Source organism: Artemia sp. Qi Xiang Cuo, chromosome 4 (assembly GCF_049724085.1).
Source record: "Artemia sp. Qi Xiang Cuo chromosome 4, ASM4972408v1, whole genome shotgun sequence".
NCBI lineage: Eukaryota > Metazoa > Arthropoda > Branchiopoda > Anostraca > Artemiidae > Artemia > Artemia sp. Qi Xiang Cuo.
Window position 1 is genome coordinate 9,226,101 of NC_142797.1, and position 14,298 is coordinate 9,240,398.

Sequence of the window (14,298 nt, forward strand, 5' to 3'; positions counted from 1 at the left end):
TAGAGGTTTCAAGGTCCTATCAGCAAAAATGTGGAACTTTTTTTTTTGCCATAGGAAAGATCAAGGATGCGTGTTTATTTTTTTCCCATGGGTGACCGTATCAACCCAGTGCTCCTAGAATGTCACGAGAGGGCTCATTCAAAAGGAAATTAAAAGTTCTAGTGCCCTTTCTGACTGATCAGATATTTGGCTTTGCAGCAGGTGCCATCTAGATTTGGTTAACAAGGTTATTTCCCGTCGAATTCAAAAGTTTAAGAACGGCATGGAAGTTTACGCAGATTCTATGAACAGAACAAAAAGGAACAAACATACACGGTTGTACCGTACTTTCCTCAATGAATCAAACATTTAAGCGCCATGATGAGTAGCTAAGAAATACACTGTTTTTAAGTCATCAGAAAAAAAAAATAAGTTTCTAGGTTTTTCAACACTCTGAAGGTCTGAACTGTAGCGTTCACAAGATTCCTTGTTTTGCGAAAACCATCGCACTCAGGATGATCTCTGTTAATTTTAAATCCCTTTAGTTTCATATAGCCTTTTAATTTCATGCAAGAACTCAATTTTTTATTTATCAGCATCAATGCAGTAGTGTTAAGAAAATAAAGAACAATATCCCCCTAGTACATTATGTTTTACGAAAACTAAAAAAATGGTTTTAAAAACTTTGAAAGGGATCAAACGATCGGAAATCGAACACTCTAGCGTGTTTTTCAAGGCCTGAATGTGAACGGAGGACAGTCAGCTTTCTCCCATGCCCTATTTGGCTCCTAACAAACTCAGACCCCCCTCCCCAATGGTATTGAATGAAAGTTCTGAAATATATAGTTCAACAGAGAGATCAAAAGGTTCAAAAACAGTCCAAAAAGTAAAAAAATAATTTGTTTCCAAATATACCAAAAATCCGTGCCGTTTAGACCAAAAAGGGAACAGTAAGCATACTTATCGAAAGGCTCATAAACTCCGGCTTAGTGATTTTAGATCCCAGATGAGGCAAGTAAGCAGAAGAAGGAGGGGGGAGCAAAGTAACTTAATCTTGGAACTTGTTCGGAACATTCCACAGCATAAATTCTTGAATGGTTGCTGTATCTGAAGGTTCAAGGGCGAAATCTTACTTAGTATCCAAGGACACTGACACACAGACAGTTACTAAATCAGGTAAGGGATTAGCGGCATATCGCTAAATCAAATGGTTTATCGTGGAGCAAATTTAGTACTAGGAAAAATAGAATTTTTTCTGTTTTTTAGATACTATTTTTTAAAAATATTTGATATAATTTGGTATACATAATCAATTGTAAGAGGGGGAGGGTAGAATGCGTGCCCAAAATACAGGGGGAGGGACAATTTTGTTGCTTCTTGGATTTTTTTTTCAATAAAAATACAGAAAAAAGTATACTTCGCAAAGAATACCAAAAAAAGTTATTTTTTAAACTTAGTGGAGGAGAGTGCAGAATTGGAGCCACATAATCAAGTGCCTCCAATAAATTTACATAAAAAAGGCCCTTTAAAAGATCAAATTCAATAACTTTTTTCTCTTGAAAGTTTTATTTTTTTTTAACACGAAAAATGACAGTTTACTCACTAAGAACGTTTTATGGCAGGCAATATTAAACAAAATACTCAACTTACCTTTTTACGTTATCATTATTATTTTCTTGCTCTTTTTCTTTTCCTTTCGGTCGTCTTTTCCTTTTTTTCTTCTTTTCCTTTTTCTTAGAATCTTCGTCGTCTTTTTCGAAAGCTTTTTTTGTTTCTTTCATGTCTTCTGTATTCATGTATAAAGTTCCAACTTGATCTTTATCAAGCATGCCTTTGTTCACTCAATCTGAAAAAAAAGTTCGATCTATATTATATTAAAAAAAAAAACAAGTTTTTTTAACTGAAAGTAAGGAACGGCATTAAAACTTGAAACGTACAAAAATTAGTCCGCATATGAAAGGGTGCGGACCCCACCACACCGCAACGCTAATACCAATAGATTTTTTTATTTTAAAAAAAAAATAATAGTTTTTAGACAGTAAACATTTCGCGTAGCTAGCGGCGTTGATGACTGCCCAGTCCCAGGCCTCTACGGCCTACGTTATGGAAGTGGTATGTGTTAACGTCGGTCCGTAATTTAAGTTAAAAAAACTTGTTTTTTTTTTATTTAATTTTTGAACGTTTTTGAATTAATGCAGGTTTTGAGTTTGGCTCGCCTTACATGAAGTATCGAAGACAAAATTGGATATTAATTTTACTTTTATGTGGCTAAATGGTTTTCTCGAAACTCGTTTAATTTCATTTACGAACCATTTTATTAGTAATAAATTTACATAACTTACGAATTAACTTACGTAACGAACTTCTACATGAATATATTTTCAATACGTATATTAAGGGGCTCGCCTACTATTCAATACCTCACTCTTTAAGCTAAAGTTTGAATTTTGTTCCAATTCTTTAAAAATGACCCCTTAATAACAAAGGCAGTTACTTAGTATAAATAACTCTTATGAAAGTACTAAAAAAATATTTGGCTTAAAGAGCGAGGTACTGACTAGGGGGTGAACCCAATCATGCACGTAATATTTTCTGTTCGTTTTAAGTTTTGATGTCACTCTTTATTTTCAGTTGGAAAACTTGTTTTTTTTTTATTTAATTTCTGATCTTTTTTATAAATTATGCTGGAAAATCTGGCGCCCCCTTCTTAGCAATGTCCCCTCCCCCATGAAAACTTTCTCTATGGAAAGATCCTCCCACATAACCCCCCATCCCCCCACTACCTGAAGAAATCCCCCCTGAAAAAGTCTGTATACTTCCCAATAACCAATACTATATGTTAATATTGGGCAAAGTTCATAACTTTCAGCCCTACCCCCGGGGACTTCGGGGGATTAAGTCATGCTAAAGGGCATATTTATCATATTTTCAACCATACTGAACAAAATGGCTATCTCAAAATTTTGATCAGGTGACCTTGGGAAAAAATGAGCGTGGGAGGGAGCCTAGTTGTCCTCCATTTTTTTGGACACTTAAAAAGGGCACTAGAACTTTTAATTTCCGATCCAATGAGTCCTCCCACGATATTCTAGGACCACTGGGGCGATACGATCACCCCTGGAAAAAAAAAACAACAAAAAAACAAATACACACGCATCCGTGATCTTTCTTCTGGCAAAAAATGCAAAATTCCACATTTTTGTAGACAGGAGCTTGTAACCTCTACGGTAGGGTTCTCTGATACGCTAAATATGATGGTGTGATTTTCATCAAGGTTCTATAACTTTTACGGGGTATTTCCCCCTTTTTTCGAAAATCAGCCAAATTTTCTCAGGCGCTTAACTTTTGATGGGTAGGACCAAACTTGATGAAAGTTATATATTTGAAATCAGAATTAAAAGCTGATTCTTTTGATGTATCTATTGGTATCAAAAACCCGTTTTCTAGAGTTTCGGTTACCATTGAGCCGGGTCGCTCCTTAATTAGAGTTTGTTACCACGAAGTGTTTGATACAGGGCCGTACCCTGGTCTGGGGGTGGGGGAGGGTTCTACACTGCAAAAATATCAAATGTCAATAATAGATAAGATTGGATTGATCATTACCTAACCATAAATTGGGGCGGGGAGAGGGTATGCAGGGCTAGGAAGTAGGGAGGGATTTTCCGGAGGAAATTCTTCACGGAAAGGGTAGGCGAATTTCCAGGCATGAACTAAAAACGATCAGTATTTTTTTTTTTTACTTTTTTTTCAACTGAAAGTAAGGAACAACATTGAAACTTAAAACAAACAGAAATTATTCCATATATTATAGGGTCACCCCTTCCTAGACTGTCACTCTTTACGCTAATGTTTGACTTCTTGACCAAACCTTTTAAGAATGACTCCCGAAACACAAGGGCCGTATTATTGGAATAAGAAGTTTTTTTTTTAAAGACTAAAAAATTTTAACGTATGAGCGAAGGTTGAGGAAGGGACACTACTACAACTACCATTGACAACTCATCGCAGCACCAAGCCGCCTGAGGCCAACAAAGCTACGCACGCTCCTCCTCCATCCCAATCTATTCAAAGCCTCCCTTTTTGGCCTCAGAGCCTCCCATTCAAAGCCTCCCATCCTCCCAGGAAGTCCCCATTTCCTTTAAATCTTTCTTTACGACGTCCTCCCACCCCAGACGAGGACGACCTTATTTCCGTTTAGCCCTAGACGGTTGGCTGAAAAGGACAATCTTCGGCAATCTGTCATCCTTCATCTGCAAAACGTGCCCTAGCCACCTCCACCTTTCTTTCATTATAGCCCTAGAAAGCGTTACTGAACCACATTTTTCTTACAGCCTATTGTTTGAAATACGGTCAGTCAGCCGGGTACCCAGAACAATCTGTAAGCAATTTCTCTGGAAATCATTTGGCAAATATTCATCCACTTATCGGAGCGCCCATGCTTCAGAGCCATATTTGACCACTGTCATCACTGTGGCTTCTAATATTCTAATCTTGGTTTGCAGACTTATATTCCTATTCTTCCAATATTTTTTTAACTATGCAAAAACAACCTAAACCTTGGCTATTCTACTTTTGACATCTTCACTGCTTCCACCATCTTTACTAATAATACTACCAAGGTAAGTGAAGCTGCCAACCAAATCAATCTTTTCGTTACCCAACGTCACCTTTTCATCTTTACTTATTCCTAGCCTTAGTGACTTAGTCTTATTAACGTTAATTTTCAAACCTATTCTAGCAACCTGAACTAGCAAAACCTCTAGAAGTTCATTCATTTTGCTCACACTTTCATCTAGGATACTTAAATTATGAGGATTATCTAAGTCCAGAATAGTTCTTCCTCCCCATTTAATTGCGGGGTCTCCCATTGCCTTTCCTGTGCTCCTTAAGACAAAGTCCATCAAAATATTCCATATAAAGGGAGATAGAACATAACCCTGCTTAACTCCTGATTGAATACAAAACCAGCTGCTAACCTCATTTCCTACCTTAACCGCACCAGTGTTATTCTCATGCATAGAATTAATCCCTTCAATGTATTTGTCTGGTATACCATACAGGGATAAAACCTTTACTAAAGCTCTTCTATCAACAGAATCGAAGGCTTGCTCATAATCTATAAAACTGAGGACCAAAGGTGTTTGACAACTCAGACACTTCTCAATTATTAACCTAAGAGTGAAAATTTGGTCGACACATCCTCTACCTTTTCTAAAACCTTACTGTTCTTCTCTTAAAACTATGTCTACGGACTCTCTCAGTCTAAAAAGTATCATATTACTAAGTAATTTACTACCTACAGAGACCAGACTAATGCCTCGATAATTACCGCACTAACTTTTATCACCTTTCTTATAAAGTGGCTTAATTAATGTTTTCCTAAAATCGTTAGATACTTCCCCTTTTTCAAAAATCATATTAATAATCTCATTTTGTTCATTCTAGTTCATCCATTTTGCTCATACTTTCATCACTTTCATGCTTAAAGCATCAGCATAATTTTTCTACTACCTTAAAAAGCTTCTTATTCTAATTAAACGACCTTTGCGTTCTCTGTAGCCTATTTTCATTGAAAAAAAGCTTGTTTTTATTTAATTTTGATTGGTTTTGAAATACGCCAGAAATTCCCTCCTCCAAGGGACTTTCTCCCAGAAGTCCCTCCTCCTCCAATGAAAAGTTTTCAAGCGGAAAATTTCCTCATGAAGATTTTTTCCCGTGGAAAATTTCTTACAGTCCTTGCAGCACTATTTACAGCACTATGGCCGGAAGCTACGGTTATTTTTGCCAAGAATGGCTAAACAAAACAAACTACTGCAAAAATCTGTTTTCCTAAAGTATTGCGAGACGTTAAGGGAAAAATAGATCAGATTTGTTCATTTTCATACCATCACCCTTAGGCTCACTTTTAACCCTTAAGCCCAGCCACAATGAGAAATAAGAGATGTATTTATTTAACGAAAAAAACAAACAATATTGCGTTAAAGTCGATTGATTTTTAAAGTGAGAAATTCATAGATTTTTTTTATATACTGTTATTGGGAAAATCAGATAATTTAATTTAGGGGAAGGAGTAATGGAAATTTCGGAAAGGTGTGGCCCTCTTATTCCGCCTATGACTAAAGGAAAATTGTTAACACCACAAAAAGATATACCTTGCTATTTTTGAAAGGGAGGGGAGAGGGCTTGCTGATTTTAAACAAATTTATCAAGCCAAAAAAGATCGGTAATTGAGTATCATCCAGTACACACTCGAGAATTTGGATCTAAAAATCAGACCGAACCGGTTTATAGAGATGGTATTTTGGTTGGACTAGGTTATGTTAGGTATTGAATATGATGCATTCTGTGCGGCCCCCCTACCATAATTGTAGTTTCAATAATTTTGTTACTTGAGTATTGTATTTTCATCATATTTTGGTACATTTCATTATGATTAACCTAACTTCACTTCTCGAGTGTGTACTGAATAATGCACAAGTACCAAAAAATCGCAATGATTACTCAAATAATCATTTTGAAAACAGCAAATGTCTTATTTTTTTTAATATAAATAAAAATTCAACATTGACAATAAAAAAAAAAGGATTAAAGTTAAAACTAGAAAACCAGAATGGGTTTTGGACCCAGAATTAAAAGTTGTAAAGAATAAAGCTAAGTTTTGGCTAAGAATATGGGTGTCTTGCGGTCGGCCAAATCGAGGAGTTGTCTTCGATCTGAAGCAAAGTACCAAGCGTGCTTATAAAAAAACGTTTACGGCAGTCTAGGGTATCTGGTTTTGATTTTCCTGCGTCGAGAAAGGAGTGGTCTCATGTTATGAATTATTTGAAAAAAACTACGTTTTCTAAAGAGTTAAAAAGGCTGAGTCACAAGTTCGAACCTTAAAACGTACAGGGATTAGGAGGTGCAGTTGGGGGGATGCCGCCCCCCAAACCCCCGCTTCCGTATATGAAAGGGGCTGTGCCCTCCTCAACGCCTCGCTCTTTACACTAAAGTTTGACTTTCTTACAACTCTTTTTTAAACAATAAAAACTTTAGTGTAAAGAGCGAGGCGTTAAGGAGGACAAAGCCCCTTTCATAAACGGAAGCGGAGGTTTGGGGGGTGGCAGCCCCCCAACTGCACCTCCTAATCCCTGTACGTTTTAAGGTTTGAACTTCTGACTCAGCCTCTTTAACTCTTTAGAAAACGCAGTTTTTTTTAAATAATTTCTGCACGTTTTTGTACAGTTTATTAATTATTTAACTCTTTAGAAAACGAAGTTTTTTTCAAATAATTTAAAAAAGAAACTGAGTTTCTTTTTTAATCTTTAAATTCAGTTTATAAAAAATTTTCTCTGACAGGGGATCGAACCCGAATCTTCCGCCTGGCAGCCAGGAACAGCGACCATTGTACCACAGAGACACTTGTTATATTATTTTAGTCTCTCGTATCTATTTTTGACGCAAGCAAATCCCCACAAAACTTGATATTTGGTTTTTGGAAAATAGGGAAGGAAGGATCGGATTGACCTGAAATTTTGAGGATAAGCTCCCAGGCCCCAGGAAAGCTTACGTTAAAGGACAACGTTAAACGGACAACGTTAAAGGGGGGCTATGGTGGGAATGATTAACATGGACTCTTATAGGAAAACGAGGTTTTTCGTAAATGTAAGTTCGGGGGATAATTTTTTCGGTCTGAAAATATCAAAAGGTCCTAACAGGTTTAATTCCGCTTCGAATGAGTCCTCATTCACCCAGATCTGTTGCCAACTGTGGCCTGTAGGCGTGGCTAATAAAAAAAAAGAGAGAAATGAACATTAAGTGGCTATGTTGGTTTTTTGGGAAACAGGGAAGGAGGGATCGGATTGAGCTGAAATTTCGAGGATAAGCTCCCGGGCCCTAGGAAAGCTTAACCTCTAAATTGGACAACGTTAAAGGGGGGCTGTGGTTGGAGGGTCGAAACTTCCGGCCCACTTTTACCCATGAAGATAAAGTCGGAGGGGGGTGAAATTTTGCACATTTCTTAGTTGGAGCTTGGGCTACAAAATGCGATCACCGCTGTCTCTCTGCGACCACTAGGACCGGAAATCTCTTAAAATTGTGGTGGGTCGCCTCTTTAAAGAGGCACAAGTGTGCCTTCTTTATTCGGATAAGCTTAGCAGTGATTAGTCTGAAAGTTCTATAGCAGTTCATACTTGGGTGTCGTATTATAATGATATTTTCGGCAAGGTGAACCGGGAAGTTGAAGCTTTTTAGTAACCTTCTTGACTCGTGTTTGCTTAATCATATTTCTCAGAGCAATGTATTACCAGTTTCTACTGTTGATATTGGTCAAGCTATTAAGAACATGCAATCTAGCTCTGTTGATGAAGACGGAATTTCGTTTTATCATCTAAAAGCAGTTTGCCCAACTTTGATAGATCACCTTCAGCTACTGTTTCAGATGTTTATCTACTTCTATGGTTCCCGACAGTTTTCTCTGTGGCACAGTCACCTCGGTTTTGAAGCGTGGAAAAATTTCGTCAGAGTGTAGTTCTTATCGACCAATGACTGTTTCGTGCACTCTTAGCAAAATTTTTGAATATATTCTTCTCCCTTTCATTTCAGAAAATGTTAACTTTGGTGAAAACCAATTTGGCTTTCAAAAGAGGCTGGGATGTCAGCACGCCCATCGTGTTCTAGCTTCCCTCCTGTTGCAATCTGTTAAGGATAAATCTCCTCTTCATATCTATGGTCTTGATCTTTCGAAAGCTTTCGATAGTATAGTCCACTCACATGCACTCTATTCCCTTTTTTCCAGCAATATTGACCTTTCTTTTGTTGTTTTGTTACGGTACTAGTATTCTAACTCTTTTATTCGGGTAAAATGTAATGGAGTAGTTTCTGATTCAAAGGTGTTTCTTCGGCGTGGGGTCCGTCAAGGTTGTGTGCTTTCTCCAACTATTTTTAAGTTATGTATTGCTCCTATCCTTTCATCCTTGCCTTAGACTTTCATTTCTGATGGAATTGATGTCTCGTATCTTGCTTATGCGGATGATGTTCTCCTTGTCAGTTGTTCTAGGGCTGGACTCTCACATTCTGTCAGCTGGATCTCAGACCAGTTCAGACAGATTGGGCTTATGTTGAACGTTGATAAGTGCGAATATACTTCATTTAATTTGAGTGCGAGTCTCCCTCTTAACTGTGTTTTTTTCTCTATTTACTTTGTCTCTTCTTTTCGGTGGCTTGGTCTTCACATTACTAATAATCTAAAAACACTTTGGGCTCTGACAGTTTCTAATGCAAAAAAAAAAAAAAAAAATCAGATAGGATATTAAAAAATTGTTGCAAATAGAGGGAGGTACAAACGAAAAGCGCTTGGGAAATTATATTCTTCATTTTGCGATCATTCCATTCTTTATTTATCTGGTTTTCTTCCAATTCTGAAGCCTAAAGATCTGAAATCTATCCGGACTTATTATTTTAAGTTTTCTCGGTACCTTTTGTGCCTCCTTCCGTGGAACCGGCATCTAGGCTAATATCGCGATTCGGCCTCCCTGATTTACGGGAAAAAGTGACTGTGCTTGCGGGAAAGCTGTCGTTATCTGCAGGTCCTACAGCGCAACATAATCTACGTCGTTTTATGTAAATAATTGTTAAGTGTGCGAGTTTGCTTTTTTTTTTTTTACTCCGCTTCTTTTTTTATAGTGGGTAATAAATAAATTATTATTATTATTATATATCTATGTTTTTCATTTGTTTTTCATGTATTTTCATCTAAAAAAAAAGTCGACGATTTCACATCTTGCCAAAATATGAGTAATGCCAGGATTTCTTTCTGTATGATTCAAGGACAAAAAAAGGCTCGTCCCCCCTCTGACGTCCCACCCACCGCATTTTTGGACAAAAAAAACATGTAGTACCGACTTCAAATCATGGTAGAAAAGTCAGGTACTGCTCAGGAAACGGTCCTAAAAGATTAAATATTGATCATTAAAAATTCCTAAAATCACATTATCAATGGGAACCAGTTCCCCATTGCCCCTGAAAATCCCCTGGAAAATTTCCCCATGTGGAAAATAGAGCAACCGCAGAGAAAGTACAAAATAAGTACCTCGAAATGTCGATCAGATGTCCTAAGAGGTAACAAAAGGACCAGATATCAAAAACAGTTTTAGGTCAGGGGCTGTTTGGTCTCTAACTACTTTCGACTTAAAAAAAAAAAGATTGGAACTCTCAATTTCTGATCGAATGAACATCCTCCAAAGTTTCTACGACCATGAGGGGAGGTTGCGATTAGGAAGGGACAGCCACCCTCATATACGGAATAAATTCCGCTCATTTTGGAGTTTGATATTATTCTTTACTTTCATAATAATAGCGCATACCATAAATATTCCCAGAAATCAAGAGGGATTACATATCAATTCCCACAAGGATGCTGCGAGGTGACACCTCCCTTCTTTTTGCCCAAAAATGTTTCAGGCGTTTATTGTGATGCTTTACTTAACTGAAGTGATTTGCTTCATAATATAGTGATGTATTATTAAAGAGGGGCGGTAGGTCTTTGTATAGGGGTGAGGGGGGGGGAGTAAGATGTCTAAAGGAGGACGTTTCAATGGCCTCATTTTCTAAGCCTTATTGAGTCTTCAGATGAAAATTAAATAAGTTTTTGGCACTTATTGCATACTCTTTCTTGATTCCCACGCTCGTACATTTACGCTGAAGTTAGACTTTTCGTCCCAATTCTTTATGAAAGACTTCTGAAACACAAGAGTCGCTTAATTAGGATTAGAAATTTTTTTAGAAATTCTTTTAAAAGTACGAAAAAACTATAGCGTGAAGAGCAAGGTATTGAGGAGGGGGGGTTCCCCTTCCTATACCGACTAATTTATGATAATTTTAAGTTTTAATGTTGAAGTTATTTAATGTCGACTTGAATTTATTTAATTGAAACTTAAAACAAACATGAAACCAAAAACGAGGAGATATTAAAATGAAGAATCGCATCAAACGGATAAATTAGGGATAAATATACGCCTACTTCATTTCCTGGCTTACCTATCTCCCCTCCCCTAACAAAATGCGCAATCATTTTGACTCAGAGAACGATCCTGGAAAGCTCCGCGACAATTACAAAAACATTGTCAAATAAGCCCCCCCCTTCTTCATGACTAAAACCCAAGTGTAAACAATTAGCAATTTAGATTATTCACGGCCCTTGCCCCAGGGGCTATGGAGATTATACCACCCCCGGAGGTGTATTTTTTGACTTTTTGACTGAAATTAAAGCAAATAGCTAACTCAAGATTTTGGTCAGATTTATAGGGGTAAGCTAAGGGGCGACGGATACTGAAAAAGTGACTGAGAAGGAAAAACGATTGTCATCCAATACATTCCAAGAAAAAATAATGCAATGAAGGCATAGAGCTCTTTACTTAGGCAGCAATACAACAATAGTGGCGTTTTTTTTGCGTGGTTGGTTCCGTGGTTTAATCTTGTTTTTCCAATTTTGCGTTTTAGACAAAAAACCTAAAAGCATGTTTTAAAAAAAATTCGTTTTTTTGCGAAACACGAAACATCATGTTGCCTGTTCGACTGTCTGTTTCCTCAAACTTGGAACTTGCTCTTTGTGCGTGTTGCGTGTTCGATTGGTCCCTATCCAGATAGAAAAAAGTTATCTGTAGATGACAAAAGAAAGGATAAGATGGAAGGGAAGAAAATGAACATAGATCCTGCTGAATATGCGTCTTTGAATAGAGGCCAAGGTGAAACATATGTGTACAAGAAAACAGGCAAGTAAAAAGCTCAGAATTTTTCCATATGTTTCCACAGTTTTGAATATTTTGCCACTTTTCCTAAAATGCGTTTTTAGACGTTCAACCAGGAACATGGACAGAGAACACGAAAGCGACAAAAACTGCGTTTTTGGGCTAGAACATGAAACTTGGAACATGAACCATGAAACACGGAACTTCGAAAAAAAACGCAGCTAATGCCTCTGAAAACACATCCGTGAAGGAAGGACTGAACAATCTCATAATTAGGGATTATCAGCCCTGAATTTCCCCGGAGCGCATTCTTTGACCTTTCAAGCATTATAACTGAAATATTTTCCTAAAAATTTGGGTCCAGCGTTATGGAGGGTAAGCTCGCGAGCGAGCAAAGAGGATTTTGGGAGGGGGGCTGGTTAATCTCCATTTACTTTTGACTTGCAAAAAGGGTACTACGGCCAACAAATTTAGATCGAACGAGTCTCCATGTTCCTATGACCATCTCTTCTATATCAGGAGGCCAGAGGAAATAATACATGGGAGACAGGGCTATTTACTAAGTATACACTAGTTCTAGCATCTACACCTTTACCAAAACCAAAAATGTGAACCAAGAAAACGAGCAAACTTTTCATAAATAGCGAACAGGAGCCCTAATTAGGGAGGGGGGGGTAATTGTCCTCTACCTCTTCCTTGATTTTGAAAATACATTTTTTTGGTACTTGCGCATTAAACGTACTCTTTTATATACTGTATATGGAATGTCAAACCGGAGATGCTACAGATACCAGGACAGATACCCTCCAGGCTGGTTATTTCAAGACACCGCTGTTAAGAATTGGAATGCAAAGAGTAGTTTTCATTGCATTCATGATATTTACACTTTTTTTGGGGGGGGGGGGGTTAGGGGGATGGTACCTAGGCTAGGTTACGTATTTAATATATGGTATGCTTAACCAACCCCCCCCCCAACCCCCCCACCCCCACCCCTAATGTGCAAACATATAGCCCAAATTATTTGTAAACTGTTATATATTCATCCTATTTTATTTCATTGCATTAGCAATAACCAAACTTGACTTCTTTAGCAGTATATAAAAGAGTACGTTTAATGCGCAAGTACCCATTTCCATTGAGAAAGATCGCAAAAACAGCAAAATTGCACAGCCTAGATTTAAATAAATACAGTTTCTCTCTCGTACATTTTCTTAGATTAATGCCGGTATAGGCCTAGAATTATGTATAAACTTACCAATAATTCCCAGCAGGCTTAGAAAGCAATAATTAGACACACCTATAATAACTGACTTCTTATTTGCAGCCACTTTAGGTAACACTAGCCCCTCTCACGTGTTTCTAGCTGGCAAAATTCCCGCCCAGGCAAGATTTGGCATGTCCAGAAAAGATTTGGCATGTCTAGGTAAGATTTGGGATGTCTAGGCAAGATTATCAAAGATCTGATGTAACTGAACAAAAGAGAGTTATAATGGTTTCCCGAAATTTATTTGGAACAATTCCAAAATCGCATAGTGCAATTCCAGGGGCTAACACTGTTACAAATTTATTTGAAAAGCTAGCTGCTACTAAAGATGAGCTACGGCGGACAAAAAATAGTATGTTAACAGAGATTCAGAACACAGTAAATGAGAGAAGTGGACAGAGTAGTAGGCCTACACAGTCTCTTATTGAAGAAATGATTGTGAGTGAGGTGTATCAGCATCAAATTTGCAAGAATGGAAAAGCTACTTTTGGCTATCTTGGAAAGGAATCTAGGCGAATACCCCCCTCCCCCGGAAAATACCCTTCCCCAGCGAAATATCCTCGGGACAGTTCAATCCTGGCGAAGATTTACCCCGGACAATTACCCTTAACATCCCCACGCGTAAAATTAATTCGGCAAAGAGAAAGCAAGACATATAAAGAAATTTCGTATATGAATTCTTGCAAATTCACCCAGCTTAAAATTTCTTCTTATAATTTCACAATTTTTTAGTGGCCATATACCTAGGAAGAATTATTTTCTGACTTTAACTAAAAAAAAAAAACTGACTAAAACTAAAAAAAAAATCAAATAAAAGTTTCAAATTTAGAAACCTTATTTTCCACAGGGGGAGAGGGTATTTTCCACGAGGGTATTTTCCAAGGAGGGGGTATTTTCCGCGGGGGTTACTTTCCGAAGGAGGGGGGAGTATTTTTCGTAGGGGAGGGCATTTTTTTTTGGGGGGGGGGGGTTTAACCCCCCCCCCATTCACTATATTCATTTCTGTAAACGTGAATGAGTGGCGCATAATATACAAGTACCAAAATTTCATCCCCCTACGGAAATTAAAAAAATAAATAACATTCTCCAATTTGGAAAGCCTTATTTTCCACGGGGGGTATTTTTTTTTGGGGGAGGGGGTATTTTCCGGGGGGGGGGTATTTTACGGGGGGTATTTTCCGGAATGGTATTTTCCGGGGGGGGGGGTATTTTCCGCGGGGGGTATTTTCCGGTGGGGGGTATTTTCCACGGGGCGGGTGTTTTCCGCGGGGCGGGTGTTTTCCGCGGGGGGTATATTTCGGGGGGAGGGGTATTTTCCGGGGGGGGGGT

At 37.9% G+C, this 14,298-nt stretch overlaps 1 protein-coding gene across 1 annotated transcript in view; it reads right to left on the minus strand.

The window, feature by feature from the left end:
* Positions 1-13,044, minus strand: part of LOC148952760 (uncharacterized) — a 76,032-nt gene extending 62,988 nt beyond the window's left edge. Inside the window, exons 1-2 of the mRNA XM_089088070.1 lie at positions 12,961-13,044; positions 1,630-1,825 (exon numbers count right to left, since the gene is read on the minus strand). Coding sequence (XP_088944196.1) covers positions 1,630-1,808 — 179 coding nt within the window. The 5' untranslated portion in view covers positions 1,809-1,825; positions 12,961-13,044. The remainder of the gene's footprint in view (positions 1-1,629; positions 1,826-12,960) is intronic.
* Positions 13,045-14,298: the final 1,254 nt, after the last annotated feature.